The sequence below is a fragment of the Propithecus coquereli genome, unplaced genomic scaffold (assembly GCF_000956105.1).
Source record: "Propithecus coquereli isolate 6110/MARCELLA unplaced genomic scaffold, Pcoq_1.0 Scaffold212, whole genome shotgun sequence".
Classification (NCBI taxonomy): Eukaryota; Metazoa; Chordata; class Mammalia; order Primates; family Indriidae; genus Propithecus; species Propithecus coquereli.
The window spans coordinates 2325284-2345127 of record NW_012146301.1 but is presented as its reverse complement, the minus strand read 5'-3'; the positions used below and the strand labels follow the sequence as shown (position 1 = coordinate 2345127).

At 34.4% G+C, this 19844-nt stretch overlaps 1 protein-coding gene across 1 annotated transcript in view; it reads right to left on the bottom strand.

Annotated features, from left to right (window-relative positions):
• The window catches only part of PCCA (propionyl CoA carboxylase, alpha polypeptide), a 375245-nt gene that overhangs the window by 238969 nt on the left and 116432 nt on the right, over positions 1–19844 (bottom strand). The window contains exons 7-8 of the mRNA XM_012644433.1: positions 15867–15903; positions 217–295 (exon numbers count right to left, since the gene is read on the bottom strand). Coding sequence (XP_012499887.1) covers positions 217–295; positions 15867–15903 — 116 coding nt within the window. The remainder of the gene's footprint in view (positions 1–216; positions 296–15866; positions 15904–19844) is intronic.

Genomic DNA, 19844 nt, shown 5'->3' with positions numbered 1-19844 from the left:
AATAGTAAAAACCTTTCTATAATAGGATAATTGTTATCAAAATATAAATAAGGAAGGTTTATGCATAATTTTGCATTTTTTCCCATTGAAAAGAGTAAAAATTAGATTTTTACTGTAATTATTCCATTATGTTTTTGCTATCTGTTTACCTGTCAGTTTAATAAAACTCCAGTAACTGCAATTTTCATCAAAAGTATATTTTGGACAGCCTCTCACCTGGTCTCTTCATCATCCCAAGCGATGCGCATGCCTTTCCCACCACCACCTGCTGAGGCCTTGATCATGACAGGGTAGCCTAACAGCAGGGAAGAATTAGACAGAAGTTCAGACTTTGATCATTTGGATGTATGAACATGACAACTGACCACATGTTCGATAACAGAGGAGACAATAACTAATTTATTTAAAAGTTCCTTTCCTTAGCGTCAGGAAAATAACACCAGTGTAATGATCTTACATATATTTTAAAAATGAGAGTGTGACCAAAAGAAAAAAAAAGGCTACTTGTATCAATAAACATAACATTGTCCCCAGTAATAAAAGCTAAGGAAATATAAATAAATTGACAGTGGATTCCAAAAACAGAAGTAGATGCAGTATTAACTAACCAAAGATCTAAGAAGCAACCTACATAGAACCAAGAAACATCCCCAAAAATATATCAGAAATTAAATTCCTTTTTCAAAAGTGATTTTGAGGTATTTTCATCTGAAAAGTCACAGAAAACCCCTACAGCTTTTATCAGCAAGAACTGACGTGATAGCATTGGGAAAAATCAAACATGGCTTTAATATTATAGCCTAGAGCACAAGATCCAGGGCTCACTAATATCAATGGAGAAGCTATTATATTATACCGTTTCATACACTCAATGGGGTATTACAAAAATACAAAGTAAGGTCCAAAACAAAGGACATTTACAGCAAAGTTTTATAAGAGAAAATAAAATCATAAACCTGTTGCTAGTTACACAATTATTTAGATTATTGTATAGTAAAATTTGACAGTAAGAGTTCCCTATAATCATTTATCAAGAAAAGTTGTAATTCTCCTATACAGGTTTTCTGAAAACAAGGTGGAGATATCCATATGTCTGAAATCATTTGTGTATGATCTTTTCTGAAGGAAGAAGAGGTCAGTGAACACTTAAAGGACCCTTCCCAGTCTGTGATGCTCTAATAGCACTAAACTCAAGTTATAGGATCCTTAGAGGAAAAGGGAAGAGAGGACCAAATGTCAAAGACCTTTTGACCCCCAAACCACAAAACATCACCCTTAACTTCAACTTAGTTAAAATGGCACTTGCTTCCTAAATGTTTCATAATTAATTCAACTAAAGATTTTTATGTTCATGATGTTTATGTGGGATAGCATTTTTAAAACAATGCTAAGTACAGAGAGAAAAAGAAAGATAAATATATTGTTCTTAACATTGGGGGCCTTATAATCCAGGAAGAGAGGCAAAGGACCCAAATAATCCTATCATTAGGGGTTCAGAAGAGGAAAGAATCATAGGAAGGTAGAAAGAAAAGGGATTAAGAAAAGTATATTATAGAAATGGTCATTTAAATGAAGCTATGAAGGATAAGCAGGATTTGAACATTTCAGGCAGGAATAGTGGAAACAAAACAGAAGTGGGGAATCATGGGACAAGTTTAAGAAATGACTAAAAGAATTCAGTTGAAGTACAAGAATGTATTTTAATATGTAAGACGGTAGAGGATAAGAAAACCGAAAACACAGATTGGGGGCAAAGTACAGAAAATTTTACATGCTTTTATTCTCTTTTAATTTTTTTTTTATTTCAGCATATTATGGGGGTACAAATGTTTAGGTTACATATATTGCCTTTGCCCCACCTGAGTCGGAGCTTCAAGTGTGTCCACCCCCCAGATGGTGCACACTGTACCCATTAGGTGTGTATATACCAATCCCCTCCTCCCCTCTCCCATCTGCCCGACACCCAATGAAATGTTATTACTATATGTGCACTTAAGTGCTGATCAGTTAATACCAATTTGATGGTGATGCATGCTTTGATTCTTTATCCTGCATGAGATCATGCATGATTTTTGATCCTGCATGAGAATAGCTAAAATGGTATTTTGTCTCATTCAATGCCGCGGCCTTGCAATCAATGTCACATAAAGGAATTGGAATGAAATCAGTAAACAAGAATTAGCATTTGGGGAGAGTGAAGAAACACAATCTAAAAATTCAAAACTGGCATGCCTGCAAAATCCTGTCTACGACAGTTTAATGGATCCATACCTGCCCCCCCCCAAAAAAACATGTTATCAATTCACCATGAAAAATGATTTATCCATGTAACAGGAAACCATAAGAGGTGTGATAGCCACAGTCCACATCTCTATGATATTCAGTACCCTCTGAAGATTAAAAAATTTGAAGTTTTTCTGATTCTAATAGTAATCTCATCTTAGTCATTTACTATGGATCTTGGACTATATAGTGATTTTTGAGTTTCAAAATAAGATGGGGAAATCGTCCTTGCTCACAAGGAACAAGCTGGGGAAACAAAACACATAAAATAATTTGTCAACAAGAAATTATTATATGTTCAAAAAAGTGAGATGTCGTTAAAGGACAATCCATAATAAGGCAATATGATTTGCCAACAGACCATTAGAGAATACATGTAACCTAGGAAGGCAAGGTTCCCTGACAAAAATCTAACAAGCCAAATAAAAAAAGGTTGGAAGGGAGGAAGAAACTGATAGAAGTTAGTAACACTAACTCTTAATCTAATCTTTGAGCTATATTATGAAATAATAAAAAGGTAAGGTTTTTTATTAAACTTCTTATGTCAAACAAGTCATTAGATTTCGGGCAGTACATATTTTCATGCCGTCACCATACCACAGAGAAACAAGACCTAGACATTTAAGAGGAGGGAAAAAATATTCCACACAGATGATGTTAAATAACATTAAACAATCTAGTCCCTCGTCCTACTTTCTTGTGGTGTCTCTGCCACACTAGCTAAAGGTAAGTCATGGGGTGCCAGGAACTGGAAGGAGGAAAAAAAGACTCAGTCAAAAGTTGGCATTCCTGGAAAAATCAGAAACGGTCAACAAGTTGATGGTTATTGCTACCCTTCACTTACCTAGCTGTGGAGATGACATTTCCACTTACGTTCTCTTACATTTTCTTATCCACTGGAGCACCTACTCCTTTTAGCTTTTGTCTATAATGTATTTATTTAATTTTATATTCTTCAGTTGATACATCTTTGAAACAGAACAACCTTCCTTAAAACACAAATTCCACAAGGCTTACAAAAGGAGGCAAATTTCCTGGTCTGAAGAGATTGTTTTTTAAAAAAAAAAAAAGCAGGTCCTAATGCTCTTCCCAAGTTTTTCCTCACCTTTCTGGTCCTCTGATTGGATGCCTATTGCTACTCCCTTACTCAGAAATATATGTAACTCACCTACTGACACGCCAACTCCAACATGGAGAAAGTCTCCATTCCCTATTTCCCTTCTGCATAATAAAAGAGAAACAAATACTTCCAAAAAGAAATCTACTAAACACTATGTGAGAAAAAATATTAAGACAACACAAAAACTTAGTTTACCAAAGTACTAAAAGGTTTCTATTCCTCCTCAACTTTCAAGGGCAGGTTTAACTGCAGGACAAGACATCCTCTCTGATTTCTTCGCCTCTCAGCAATCAGCATGTCTTACTGTCCACCACAACACAAGCAGTCTTCTTTCTAACTCTACCACCAAATTTTCATTCATAAGCTCAAAAATGTTTACTGTATACATACTATGTGCCAAAGTCTGATCTGACTCTAGGGGATACAAAGACCAACAGTTCAGAAAATTCCCTGCTCTCATGAAGTCTGCTATCTAGTAGAAAACAATATACAAGTACACATGCACCTAAATATATGTGCACACATTTTATATGTGCAATGTGAGATAGTGGTAAGTGCTATAATAAAAACACAGAGAGATGTGACTCAGAGTGATTAAGGTTACTGTTCCTTGAAAAGACTTCTCTAAGAAAACTGATATTTAAACTGAGACCTGAGTGACAAGATAGAGCTAGCCCTCTGGAAATCAATGATGGAGGATGATTCCTCACAGAAGGAACAAGCTGGGAAGTGTTATATAGGAGAGGGACGTGACCTAATAAAGTATTTTGAAGATCACTTTGGCTGCTATGCAATGAATGACTTGTGAAAGGGCAAAGGTAGAAACAGAGAGACTGACTAGGAAGCCTTTGCAGTGGTTCAGGTGACAGGCTGTGACTTGGAATTGGTTGCTACCAATAGACAGAGAGAAAAAGAGCAGAGGCAGCGGTAGTTTGGATGTGTAAGGTAAGGGAGTGAAGGAAGACCCTAGGAGCTTAGGAAATTTTCCATTTAGTTATGGATTCCAAGTCAAAAAGAACTCTTTTTTGACCAACTGATAATGCCATGTTTATCTACTCAAGATACAATAAATAACCTCACTCTTCAAGCAAAACCTAGTCCACACGTGGTGGCATAACCTGGTAACACAAAAGTTGATAAAAATGACATCATGATACAACAGTCATAAATTGTACAATAAAGAATTTCACGTCATTTTTTTCACCTACAGCTTCTTGAATTAAAATTTCATAGAATGAATAAAGAAGGACAAGTAAAAAGAAGAGAAAAGTAAATATTTATTGGGAAATGTCCTATTCCTAATTTAGTGGTACTAGTCAGAAATCTCTCATGGATCAAAGAAAAGGTATGATTTGGGGGGGAGGGGTCTTCTTTTAAAAACAGGAAACACCTATAATTAATTGCAAAAGCCTTTATTCCTAAAAGAAAGGTTCAAAATAAAAAGAAAACAAAAGATATTTCAGGGAGTAGCTCAGTCCTCTAAATGAATAGATGCAGAGAAAGCATTTGACAAAAATCAACACTCTTGAGTTCAGCAAACTAATAATAAAGGGAAACTTCCTGCACTTGATTAAAAATACCTATAAAAAACCTACAGCTACATCATACTTAATGGTGAAAAACTGGATGCTTTCCCCTAAAATGAGGAATGAGGCAAGGATGTCCCCTCTTACCACTCCTAGTAAATATCCTACTATAGGTCCTCACTTTTGCAGTATGTCAAGAAAAAGAAATAAAGGGTAAACAGACTGGGAAAGAAGAATAAAACTATCTTCATTAGGATATAACATGATTGTATATGAAAAAAATTCAAAAGAATCGGTAACAATAAAACTCCTAGAACTAATTAGCAATTATTTCAAGGTTTCAGGATACAAGTTAATATGTAAACATTGATTGCATTCCTATATGCCAGCAATGAACAATTGCAATTTGAAATTAAAACATAATACCATTTACGTTAGCACCAAAAAAATGAAACAGTTGTAAATCTAAAAAAATATGTACAGTATCTCTATCAGGAAAACTACAATGATCTGATGAAAGAAATCAATGAAAATCTAAATGGAGACATAATCCATGTTCACGGATAGGAAGATTCAGTATTGTTAAGATATCAATTCTTCCCAACTTCATCTATAGATTCAACACAATCTAAATCAAAATTCCAGCAAGTTATTTTTGTGGCTATCAACAAACAGATTCAAAAGTTTATATGGAAATACAAAAGACCCAGAATAGCCAACACAGTATTAAAGGAAAACAATAAATTCAAAAGACTGACATTACCCAACTTCTAAATTTACTATAAAGCAACAGTAATCAATACAACACAGTATTGTCTAAAACAGACAAATTAATCAGTGCAACAGAATAGAGAGCCCAGAAATAGACCCACACAAATATAGTCAACTGACCTTTGACAAGGAAGTAAATGCAATTCAATGGAGATAGTCCTTCCAATAAATGGTACTGGAACAACTGGATATTCACGTGCAAAAAAAAAAAGAACCTAGACACAGTCCTTGCACTTTTCACAAAAATTAACTCAAATGATCTTAGACCTAAATACACAATGCAAAACTATATAAAATTTCTAGAAGAAAAATAAGAGAAAAGTTAGGTGAGCTTAGTTTAATGATGAGTTTTTACATGTAACACCAAAAGCACAATCCATTAAAAAACAATTGATAAATTTAACTTTATTAAAATTAAAAACTTCTGCTCCACAAAAGACACTCGTAGAGAATGAAGACACAAGTCATAGACTGAGAGAAAATATTTACAAAACACATATCTGATTTAAAAAACTTATATCTAAAACATACAAAACTCTTAAAACTCAACAATAAGAAAATAAACAAGCCAACTAAAAAATGGGCAAAAGATTTGAACAGACACCTCAATAAAGAAGATATACAAATAGCAAGTAAGAGTATGAAAAGATGCTCAATATCATATGTTATCAGGGAATTGCAAATTAAAACAATGAGATACTGCTACATATCTCTAAAATCCAAAACAGTGACAACACTAAATCTTGGTGAGGATGAAGGACACCCGAAGGACTGCCTCCAAGTTGAAATTTCTATAGCAAACACCAAAAAAACAGAAATAGAGTATAAAATTTCCATCACAGTGCAGGGGGCTGGGAGGGAAAAATGGAATAAGAACAAGAGAGATTTTCAAAAATCATCATCATCATCAAACAGAAGCTAAGAAATGAAAGAACACAGAATCCAAATGATAGAACAAACAAACTAAATATAGTAGTAAACACAATAAATGTAAATGGACTAAATTCTCCAGTTAAAAGGCAGGTATCACCAATCTGAATAGAAAAAAAAAAAATCCAGTCCATGTACTTATAAGAGATACACTTAAAACAACAGTTCGTTGGCAGATGGAAAAGATGGAGAAGTATACAAGGATATGACTAAAACAAGTTTGTTTGGGCATATTAATATCATATAAAATCAAACTTGAAAGTAAAATAAAAAATTATTCACAACCTTTTGGTAAAAGTAAAATTAGCCAAGGAGACACATGTTACACTATAATACACCTATTAACTTAACAGAGGCAAAACCTGACAAGCAAGAAAAAATTAAGAGATCTACTTTTTCAAAAATGTTTCCACTAAATATCCAAAAATGTCACTAGGAATGCTGAATATCCTAATAGATAGGCTTGACCTCTTGAGTCATTTATAAAACATGGCATACAATAATTTGAGAATACACATTCTTTTCAGGCACATATGGAATATATATTTAGAATGACTTATTCCTTAGCCATAAAGCAATTTTCATCAAATCTGAAAGATTCTAAATGAAAAAGATAATATTCACTGACCATAAAGCAATTAAGTTAGAAATCAATAATAAAACAAAAAGCTGATTTTTCTAAGTTATTTTAAAATACATCACTAAAAAACATATGAGTCAAAAATCATAATGGAAATCTGAAAATACTTAGAAATGAATAATCATGAAAAATATATATCAAAATTATGAAATGCAGTTCTCTGCCCAGATCCCTAGTTCAGGACATTCCCTTAATTTCTGAAAGTGTTTACAACCAATAGCTGACTTGTCTTCAGCTTTCTGCTGAAGGTCTTGGCCCTTCCTACGAGCAGCCCACACCCAGTGGTTAGTTGATACAGGTATATAAAGGCTCAATCCCCTTGTCCCAATTTGGGACAACTACAAAAAACCAACCAATATTCAGAGCTCTCTAAATTATTAGCTAAGGCCTTTGTTGAGACAGAATCTCAACCCAACTTCTCCCTCTTCCAGTTTCCTTCACCCCTTCACAGGTGTTGGTCCCAAGAGTATTTCCCCCAATAACCTTCCAATTCCTCCAGGGAATTCCAAGCTGTGATAAGACGAGTATGTTTGGAAGGCTACTACAGTGATACAGGCAAGAGATGACACTAACTTCAACAAGGATGGGAGTAGTAGAAATGGAGAGAAGTGGATAAATTCAAGAAATATTTAGGAGATGATGTTAAGGATCTACAAATTGCAAAACCACATGATGAGATATAAGTGATAACTTCATGATGAAGAAACTCTCATTGCTGATTATCAAAATTAAGACTTCTCTATGTCCTGCCTCTGTGATATTATAGATGGTGGAAGTTCCATCAGCCTAGGTTACTGAATAAGGATAGTATAGAACAAAACTTCTCCTTCCCAACTGACAACCTGACCGATGGGAAGCAAACATGCTAAATGAAGAAAAAGTAAATCTTTGTTTTTTAAAGTAATAGTGGGGGTTGGGGGAGACTAAAAATGTGATATACTTGAGCTCTGATGAACTAATGACAAATGCACAGGCACATATAAAAATTAGCACACTACTAGAGTCCTTCAAGGAACCTAACTCAAAATTTGCTGGGAAGTTTGGCTGCCATGCATCACATGGCTACTTTGAAAAATTCTGACTGTAAATACAAACAAGGAGATAATTTAAATTCAAGCAAATTAGGCTGGGCATGGTGGCTCACGCCTGTAATCCTGGCACTCTGGGAGGCCGAGGCGGGTGGATCGCTCAAGGTCAGGAGTTCGAGACCAGCCTGAGCAAGAGCAAGACCCCGTCGCTACTAAAAAATAGAAAGAAATGATCTGGACTATACATATATATATATAGAGAGAGAGAGAGAGAGAGAGAAATTAGCCGGGCATGGTGGTGCATGCCTGTAGTCCCAGCTACTCAGGAGGCTGAGGTAGAAGGATTGCTTGAGCCCAGGAGTTTGAGGTTGCTGTGAGCTAGGCCGATGCCACGGCACTCTAGCCCAGGCAACAGAGCAAGACTCTGTCTGAATGAATGAATAAATGAATAAATAAATAAATAAATAAATTCAAGCAAATTGGGGAAATAAATTGTATTATCAGTGCGTTATTCATTCTGTCTTTATCTGATCATAATTTTCTACTGATTCTATTGCTCTCTTTAAATTACAAAATCGTTATATTTAGCTTAGTTTTATCATTACCAATTTAGTTTTGGTGTACCATTTGGGTTGGCACACTACAGACTGAGGTGAAGCACATTGGCATCAATACTATTTGGCGTCTATAATCATCCAATAACTACCAAACACAAGTGTTACAGTCCAACTATGAATGATCCACATCTACTACTACTGCAGACATATATAGATATATATATGGCCTTTCCTCAGTTGGTCATACACATATATAAATACATAAATACCTATATAAATATATTTAGTTTAAATAAGAATGAGCCAATTTTATACACATAAAGATATAATCAAGATGTGCTATAAGCTAAAAAAATAAACTGATGCATAACACTATTTGGCAGAGAAAGGCAAAACTGATCTTATCTGCCTATTTCCTTATACTTAGGCAATAAAAAAATACTAGATCCCTAACTCTGCTCCAGGAATCAGTGTGCAGATTAGAGCAGAAGGCTTCACAGACGGGAAGCTTCCAAACAAAAACCAATGTTTTTTCACATTACAATGTGTTTCCACTCTATTGCTTGAAAGCTGTGCACAGTCTTTTGCAACTAACAGAAAAAGGAAAAAGAAAAGATATACAAGAATGAATAACAATAAAACAAGACAAAAGATGAATGACTGAGAGAATATGGAAAGAGAACTTGTGAAATTACGCTTAAACCCAAATGTGTATATTGGAATAATAAAAGAAAATACAAGCACCCAACTGACGGTGGAAAAAAAGAAGGAAAAGGCCACAGAACACACATTCCCATCTCCCAAGGAATATCATTCTAACCCCCAATAACCATATTACTTTAATAATACGAAAACAGCAAAATAAACATCTCAGTGTTCAATGGATTTCACAAAGGATATTTTAACACCACTTTCTTCAACATAACTTTTCCTTAGGCCTTTTTTATTAAATCTCCTTAGATATTAAACATATTTCCTGCTTAAAACCAAATTGGCAAATAAATTAACAGGATGGAAGACAGTTTCAAAGGTTTCTTCAATAAACTTTAACCACAGAGTCACACGCGACATGTGAAAATTTTTCTAAGCAACATGAAATAAAAAGAGAAAATAAAAGATGTCAGGCTTAGCCAAGCATTTTTATCCCTCTTAAGTATGAACAATTTGTTTTTCTATATAAACAACACAAGCGACTTTTTTTTATGTGATACTATGCCAAAAGGAAGATAGGAAGAATAGGCAAAGGAAAATAGCCAGGCAGAGAAGAACGAACCACCATAGACCCTATACACTAATCAAAGACAGAGAAAGAGGTAATCAGAAGACTAATAAAAACAACAAATGAGAGAGCCTCATTTCAAAGAACATAGATGCCATGGTCATAGGTTAGTGTAAAGGTAATAATAAGGTACAGTAAAAGATTCTCATACATTTGAATTTCAGATTCCCAAAAACTTCCATTAGTCCAGCCTGGTGAACACAAGAACAGTCTACAAGAACTGATATTAGTATTGCCACCCCAGCTCTCTTTTGTTTACTGTTTTCATGGGATATCTTTTTCCATCCTTTCACTTTCAACCCATTTGTCTCTGAAGCTAAAGTGACTTTTTTATAGACGGCACATAATTGGGTCATATTCTTTTGATCCATTCTGCCCTCTGCCACAATAAGATATCACTTCACACATACTAGAAAGGCAAAAAATACTTTTTTTATAAAAAAGAAAATAAGTGTTGGCAAGGATGTGAAGAAGCGGAAACCCTCATACATTCCTACTAGAAATGTAAAATGGAATAGCAGCGATGAAAACCAATTTGGCAATTCCTCAAAACGTTAAACATAGACTTACCATATAACTTAGTAATTCCACTCCTAGGTATATACCCCCAAAATTGAAAATGGGTACTCAAATACATGGACACACATGTTCGTAGTAGCACTATTTACAATAGCCAAGAAGTGGAAACAACTCAAATGTCCATCAACAGGCAAATAAACAAAATATGGTATATACCATACAATGGAAGATTATCAACCATAAAAAGGAATAAAATACGGTACTTGGTAGAATATTTATGAACCTTAAAAATGTTATTCTAAGTGAAAGAAACCAGACATAAAAGTTCATACATTGTATGATTTCATTTATATGAAATATCACCAGAATAGGTAAATCCATAGAGAAAGATAGTATATTAATTGTTGTCAGGGGCTAGGTGGAGGGAGAATAAGGAGTAAATACTACTGGGTACAGAGTTTCTTTTGGGAGTAATAAAGATGTTCTAGAATTAGACAGTGATTATGGTTATACAACCTTATGAATATATCAAAAATCACTGAATTGTATACTTTAAAGGGCTGAATTTTATAGTATTTAAATTTTATCTCAATTTTTAAAAATCTAATCTTTAGTATAAGAATTTAGAACAGGCTACCTCCAGGGCCGGGGGTTCATAAGAATTGACTTGGAAGAAGCATGAGGGAACTCTCTGGGGTGACAGTATAGTCAATATCTTGGTGAGAGTTGGAGTTACACAGATGTATACATATGTCAAAATCAACAAATACAGACTTAAAAGTTGCTCGCATTGTATGTAAATTCTGTAACAAAATAACAAAACTGTATACACATACTGAATTCAGTTAACAACCTCTGTATTGGAGTATTCTATTGGGACATGTACCAGTATGTGCATTTTACTTTGGAATGCAACAAAAATAAGATGGATTAACATCTGGATAGGTAAGTGATAAAGCAAATCTAGCAAAAGATTAGTAGCGGAATCTTGGTGTTAGGTATACAGGTATACACTGGAAAATTCTTTCAAAATGCTGTATGATTGAAATTTTTCAAACTAAAATACTGGGGGAAAAGTTAATGACAGAGAAAAATATCTGCACGTCATGAGTACTACACAGAAATGTAGAATATGATTACAAGACAAAAATGGGCAATATTAGAGCATCTTCTCTTGAAGACATGATATTTAAGCTAAGCTATGAAAGACCACAAGGCGCCATCTATGTGAAGATATCAGCAAGGGTCTTCCAGGTCACCCCTGTTCCCCCGGCACCCCCCAAAAATTTAATCCTAAGGCCCAGAAATTTAGTGTGTTCATGTACACCAATGTGACTGCAGAATAGTAGGCAAGGAAGGGAGTAGTATAAAATGAGATTGGAGAGAAAGGCATGTGCCAAATCACATGGGGTTGGTAGGTGGGTAAAGAATTCTGATTTTATCTAAGCAGGATAGAAAGTCATTAGAGAGTTTAAAGCAGGGATGGAGTGGGATGAGATGAGATGCATACTTGTTCTTTAAAGTTTTAAAATAAAGCACTGTCAGCTATGTGAAGAATGGCTTTGAAGTGTTTAAGAACAGAAGTAAAGAAACTATTGTCATAGTCCCTGCAAAAGCCAATGGTAGTTTGCAGCAGGAGAGTGCTAGGAGATAGGAAACAGTGAATATAGAATACATTTTGAATGAAGAACTGATGGTGCCTACTGATAGATTTCAATGGGATGAGGAGCAAAGGAGACATCCAGGATAGATCCTGGGCTTTGGCCTGACTGAACTGGGTGACATTTACTGAGATGCAGAAATTGTGGGAGAAGCAGGTTTGTAGTATGGTAGACTTCAGAATTTAAAAAATTTTTCTCATTTAAATTGGGCATGATTTGTGACTGTGAGAAAGACAAAGCAAAGGAAAAGAATCAGGAAGTTGTTAAATAACAAGTTTTAGATTTACAATTTCTTTTCAAGAATCAATTTTCACTTGATTGTATGAAGGACTTTTGGTCCAGTAAAAAGACCAAACCTAAACGGAAATCGGCCTCACTGATTATTATTGTCTACCATCAGGTTAAAGATAAACTGAGGATAAACAGCCCTGCACCTCTAAACTTAGATAGACCAAAGGAAAAAATCAGGAGCAAGAATGAGGGAGACAAAGTAGTCCAAAAAACAAATACATAGAAGTGACATGTTAAGTCTTAACTGTCTCTCACCTCATCAATGATAAGAGATGTCTGCTTTAATTCCATGTATAACATGCTAAAGTACCTTACAGTATTTTACACAAAGGAGTGGCTCAAATTTTAGCTCTGATCCTCTAATCCCATTAGTTTAGCCAAAGTATAATGAAAAATCCATGGTCTTTGGAGCCAAATAAACCTAGATTTAAACCAGGGCCCACCACTCAGTAGCTCTGTGAACTCGAGCAAATTACCATTTCTAATCCTTAGTTTCCTTAAATGTAAATGAAAATAATTAAACCCAAGAATTAGCATTAGAAATAACATTTCCAAAGTGCCTGGGACATGGAAAACATGTTCCATAAGCAGGAGCTACTACTATGTAAAAGGCACATAATTCATCAATGTTCAATACAGTTAGTTTCCTACTTCAGCATAGCATAGATTCCTCTTTCCAGAAGAAAAGACATGAGATGGGAATCATATAAAGCAGGATCAATTTCATTTTCACCATGTAACACAGAAAGAAGGAAAAGAGAAAACTCTATGAATTGGTATGACACATATGTAATTAGCAACTTACAAATGGATAAGTTCAAAGGTTTGATTATAATTCAGTTGTTTAGAAGTAGGAACATATTTTCCCATGAAATCAATATTCAGTTTGCCTCTTAGATAAACTCACAAAGGCCCATCGAAATCATACTACAATTAAATTGTGGTATATCTCAATAAAATTAGTAGAAAAAAATGCTGAATTACCAAACAAGACAGAAAACTGAGAGACTTTAATAATATGTAATTTATTTTAGAAGCTAGCACTTGTAGCAAAAGGTTTCATGGGAGGTTTCTGTGGCGATTCAGAAGGGGTTTTCAGAGAAATTCTAAAAGCTTTATAAAAGCTGATGACCCTAGTTCTTTATTATGTTTTATTTTACCATAAATTTTATGACTTCCCTTTCTTTGAGTATAAGCAAAACACTAACACTCTTATGCTTAATAGCCATGATTGCTATCATTTATTTCACAAATGAGAGGGAGTAATTGGGGAAGAGTTGGAAGAAATATAGGAAAGAGAAAGGAATCATAAAGGATGTGCCCAAGTATAAAGAAAAGAGACTTAGACTGAATTAAGTAACCTTGGTAGAAAAAATCTGAAAAGGTGATAAAGCACAGCACTGAACTATTGAGGGAGGAAAGCAAAAGGATGAGAACTTGTCAGAGAGAGTCCATCACAGTTAACTGGTTATTGTAAAGGTCATAGGTTATAACAAAGGTGGAAGAAACCGGCATGAAAGCAAGCAAAGCAATCTGCAGGCTGCTGCTTATATAAAGGAAATGCTCACGAGTTGAAGATTTACAATTCAAAATGTGGCACAGCAGTGTAATTGTAGATTTTCTTCTAATCCATTTTCATTTCCCTAAATTCCTCCAAATAGTGTCCTTTTTATGTAGACACTATTATAATAGTACTATTATGTCCAAGGAGATAGATGACAATAATACCTAAACTAGAACTAGAAAAAGGACTTTTTAAATTTAAAAGTATATGGGAGGATAAATCTAAACTGTTTTAGAAAAGTCTTCTCAAAAACCAGTAGGTATGTTACATTCCTCTTAAGCAATGAAGAATGCCAGTGGTTTCAAACCACAGATAGAAACTTTTGATTTTTCTCAATAAAGAAACCACAGAATCCAGTTCCATGTGGTCTAATTTATTTAGCAATCTAGCAAATCTTCCTGTGAAATATTAAAATGCTTCTTGAAATAACGTTGATGATTCTGAAGAAATAATTAATGAAGAGATGTCATAATCAGATAAAATAAGATTTTTCTATGGACTGATTTTAAACCCAGGACATATAATCAATAAGAGAGATTTCTACAAAACAAATAAAATATATTTAATGAGTAAAACCCAAATAATTTAGTCAGACCCAACTAGAAACAGGGATTTATTACAAGTCAAACCGCTTTTCAGATCACTAAAGAACTGCTAAAGCTAGCCTGTCCCATTTGCAATGAATATATTTATTAATACAAATGATCACTTTCAGACTAATAAGATATTTCTACATATCACAACTTTGCTGAATCAAATAAACAACATAAACTTTGCCGAATCAAATGCTTTCCAAATGTAGAAAACAACTCTAAATATTCAATCTTAATGAGAACACAGGACTGTAGAAATGTAGTGCAAGGTGCTGAAAAGCTTGGATGGAGGAATATATGAGTGCTAAGAAAATGCTGGGAATCCCTGACTATCGAGCATTGCCTAATTTCTCTCACCTATCTACAAATTTCTCTCAAATGTATACAACTGCTGATTTGATTAATAAAATTATAAAGTTATTTAACAACATTGCTAACCATGAAAACAGCATGCCCTTACCCATTTTCTCAATTAGTACATGCCAAAAATACAATAGCTCTCATGAGCACCAGGAATATTTTTAAAATTAAAAAACTGGGAAGCACTGCCACAACACATTTATAGTTAAAACAGTCAAGTAAAATAGCCATTAAAATGTCCTTCGGTTTACCTTTTACTCTAATATAGAATAGTCAGTTCTAATTTCCCATGTTCTATTTTCTCTTTCCTACCTAGCAAGATTATTAAGTTGATCCTAAGTTTCCTAAATTACCTTAGGAAAAGACAGAATCATTCAAATATGATATCTTCATTTTAATTACATATATCCTTAACTTTAACAAACCACATTCGACTACATACGTACAAATTTGCATTACACCCAATCTTAAGCATTCTTAAGACAATTCCTTCTTTTAATCAGCCAGTGATTTCATCTTACAAAACAGCTATGTATAGTTAAGGCCAAATCACTCTTTAAAGTCTCCTTTAATAATAGAATATGGTAATTCAACTGATAAATTCTTCCAGAGCAACAAACAGTAATCAAAAACCTAAAACTATTAAAATATTATTTGCTCTATGGGAATTACTTATTATATGTTTACTCAACCGTATCTGCTGAAAGACATAGAAACCCTACCAAAGTTAATTTAAGAACTTACCAATTTCCCTTGCAATTCTGACAGCTTCATCTGCATCCTGTAAAAGCAGGAAATGAGACTCAACATTAATCCCATGAGGCATTGCACAATGTCTTTAGGGCAGTCATATATTGCACTACTGTCTCCTCTGATTCATTTAATGTTCAATTTTACAACCTTCTAACCCTTTTCATTCAGAGAAATGTAAAATTAATACCATAAGTGGAATGTAAATTCTACCTCATCATTATTATATTAAGAAACTCAAAGCAGTTTGAAATGAGCTGGCAGGAAGCAGTACCAGAATTGCCAATGATTTGGTGCAGTTGCCGGAATTTAATGGCAGAATTTAGATGTTTACATTCAATACTGAATCATAAATCAGATCATTAAAGCTTGTCCGCAGCCAGCTTGTTTCTGATATTTAGGTGTCATGTTTTCCTGGATTCTGTCAGCAGGGGGAGTTGATTCTCTATTGTTTGGGAGGAGCTCGATGGATTTTCTAGAAATAAAAAAGCAAATTTCTACTATCTACAGAAATTACCAATTGTTTAAAAAAAATCCCTTTGGTAATCTCCATTACCTTTTCTGTTTTATTTGTTATTTCATCTTTTTGTCCAGGTACATATTCTACCTTTACAATTGTATCTGTTATATAAATTAAAACCTTAATTTCAATGACTCAACTAGTAGAGGCGGAAAAAAACCCTGAAAGCCAAGGAGAGAAAAAGCTTTCCTAAACACTATGAAATAAGAGTTTATCAACGTAAGGATTAGTTACTGCTAAATATCAACCAATGCCACGTGTGCCTCTTAGAAGCTAAAAAGACAAAAACTTCCCTTGAATCTAAGTCATTTCATTGATCATTAACTTTCACCTAACCCACTCAACATAGGACACTCATGATACATTTCCCAGAATAACAATAAAGAGAATGTTGAAATCAAGCCTCCTTCTAAATTTAATTATTTTTTATAATTCAGTGACACAAACTAAACTATCACAAGGACTGACAATATTGTTTTAAAACCAAAGCTGGTAAGTATACCTGAATTACTAGAAAAGAATTAAAAATATTTGAAGTGAAACCCAATGTTTAAGCTTTTCAGCTAATACATTTAAAATGTAGAGCAACCATGTCAGAATTCTCCCCTAAAAGTGGAAGAGGAGGGGCAGGGGGATGTTTATAACTGGTTCATTTATGTCTAATAAAAAAAAAAATCTTCCTTAAAAGTCTTCAGTACCTAATAACATCCCCTGAATAAGGAGGTTGGCAGGGGAAGTTGTCAGAAAAATTTAATTTCCTTTCATTAGCCAGTCTGCTCCACAAATAGGTGCTTGTTAAGTTCAAAGCAGTCCTGAAAGCGACATCAGTTTTAAGTCTTTTTTTTTTTCCTCCAAGCAGTCACATCTGCTAATGAGATTTTCCAAATAACAATTGTTTTCGAGTCAGAGATAAATCTATACCTCCCACCCTAACCCTCCAAAATCAAGGTTTACTGCTTTATTACACCTTGCTGTTTTCACTGACCCTACATTCTCCAAATTTTAGCTTAAAGGGATAAAAATCCATGAAAAGGGTCATTTAAGAATGTTAGTGGTTTCCACACATCGAGTTGGAAGGTTCTTTGTTCCAGTCAGTGACAGTTATTGGAGAATACTTCCCCTTAATAGCCTCTCTGTCAGGAAGTGTTAAACCTGCCAAATGCGAACAATTAGTGCCTCTTGAACAAAATACAGGAAGAGTGATGGCTGATGAAGACTGGATTATAATAAGCCTAGAAGGAAACTTTTAACATTTCTTTCAAACGCGATGAGAGAAAGTAAACTGCTTATCTAAAAAGTTATCTTGAGAGAACTAATAGGCAAGTTTTAAGGGATAATTCATAGAATTCATTATTCATATTTTATCACTTATATATACGTTATAGATCTGTTGTGTGTATAGATGTAGATATAGATGTAGATATACACATAGCAAAACTTCTCAACATTCTGTAACTGTCACAAAACCAACACTTCTATAAACAGCCACAAAACAATCTTACCTTTCAACTAATCAGCATGCTTAAGTTTTCTTACTATGAAAATCAAATTCTACTAAATGAACTTGCAAGTAAAATCAAATTGCCTTAAAAATTAACTTTTCACTTGTCACTCATTCATCCCAAAATATTTTTATGTACTAGACATTAAAAACCCTATTATCAGTTTCAATAATAAACCACTAAATACACTTAACTTCAATATGGTCTTTCAGCACATTTAGTTTTATTACTGGGCTATATAAAATTACTCTTGAAGAGATAAAAAGACCCATATAGCTCCAAATTCAATGGCACTGAGTGACATATCACACTGCAAAAATTCCCTATAATGTCATAGGTACAAAAGTTTTTCATAAAACTCTGAAGCAACTAGAAAAATACCAATAAGAAAAATGGGCAAAAAGATTAAATAGGTTCACATAAAAAACAATTCCAAAAGGATAATACATTCACCCTTAGTCATAATTACAGAAATAGAATCTAAAACAATGAGATCCCACTTTTCATCTAGAAAATTAAATTTTGATAATGGTTAGGAGTGGTGACTTAAAAGTAAACAAGCACTTCTCACACTACTAGTGCTATAGAAAATGGTGCAATCTTTTTAAAAAAAATTGTCAATATTTATAAAGAGTTTGAGGACATGTTATCTTTTGACCCAGTAATTTTCCTCTTGGCAAGTTATCCAATAGATATATTCACATGCACGCACACAGAGAGACATATAAAGAAATTTATTATTTTCCATTTGTTGGTGGTGTTTTAATATGAAAAAAATCTGAAAAACAATTTAATAGGCCTTCAATAAGGGATCGGTACTACATATGGTACATTCGTAAAATTAATGTGGTTGATCTATGCGTTCTTATTCATCCATTTATACATTAATTCAATAAGTATTTACCCAGCAATATGAAATAGTTTCTGCCCTCATAGAGCTTATTTCAGTCCAGTGAGAGAAACAGAAAATAGAGTAAACAAACATCAATTAAGAATTAAAATAAATGTTATATGGAAACAAAGAGTACTAAGGCAGGGAAAGAAAGGGAGAACCTGTTTTAGACAGACTATTCAGAAAGGGCCTTTGGAGTAAAATTTTAAGCCTAAGGATAAAAACAACTAGCCATGATGGAAAGATTAGGAAGAAGGAATTGTAGACAGAGGAACAACATTTACAAAAACCCTAGATTAGGAAGGTACTTAATATGAAAGAAAGTTCATGAGGCTAAAGTTGAAACACAGTAAGGATGTGGCAGAAAAGCCCAAGATGAGTGAGTAAGCATGGGGCATGGCCCTGTTATGGCCCAGCCTTATGGGATACGGTACACATACAGCACCGCAAATGCCTTGGTTCCATTGGCTAGGAGGTGGGTGAGCATGGGGGGGGTGGAAATAACTCAGGTTTTAAAAGCATAACTCTTACACTTTAAAGATATGCAAAATATACATGGGGGGGAGTTGTAGTACATATAGTACAACCTTATCTACATTAAGACAGAAATATACATCTGAATGCACATGAAAGTTTACATATGGACAGCTCTAAAAAACTCTAGTTACAGCTCAAAAGTAGAATTGAAGAGCTGGTGGCTCATGCCTATAATTGCAGCTACTAGGGAGGCTGAGGCAGGAGGATCCCTTGAGCCCAATAGTTCGAGACCAGCCTGGGCGATATAGTGAGACTCCCCCCGACAGCTCAAAAAAAAAAAAAGTGGGATTGAAAAATGGGGGAAAAAGAGGAACTTTTTGTTAAGATTGTATACCCTTACGAACACACTGAACTTTTTTACCATAAGAATCATAATTCTAAGGCCGGGCGCAGCGGTTCACGCCTGTAATCCTAGCACTCTGGGAGGTCGAGGCAGGTAGATCGTTTGAGCTCAGGAGTTCGAGAACAGCCTGAGCAAGAGCGAGACCCCGTCTCTACTAAAAAAATAGAAGGAAATGATC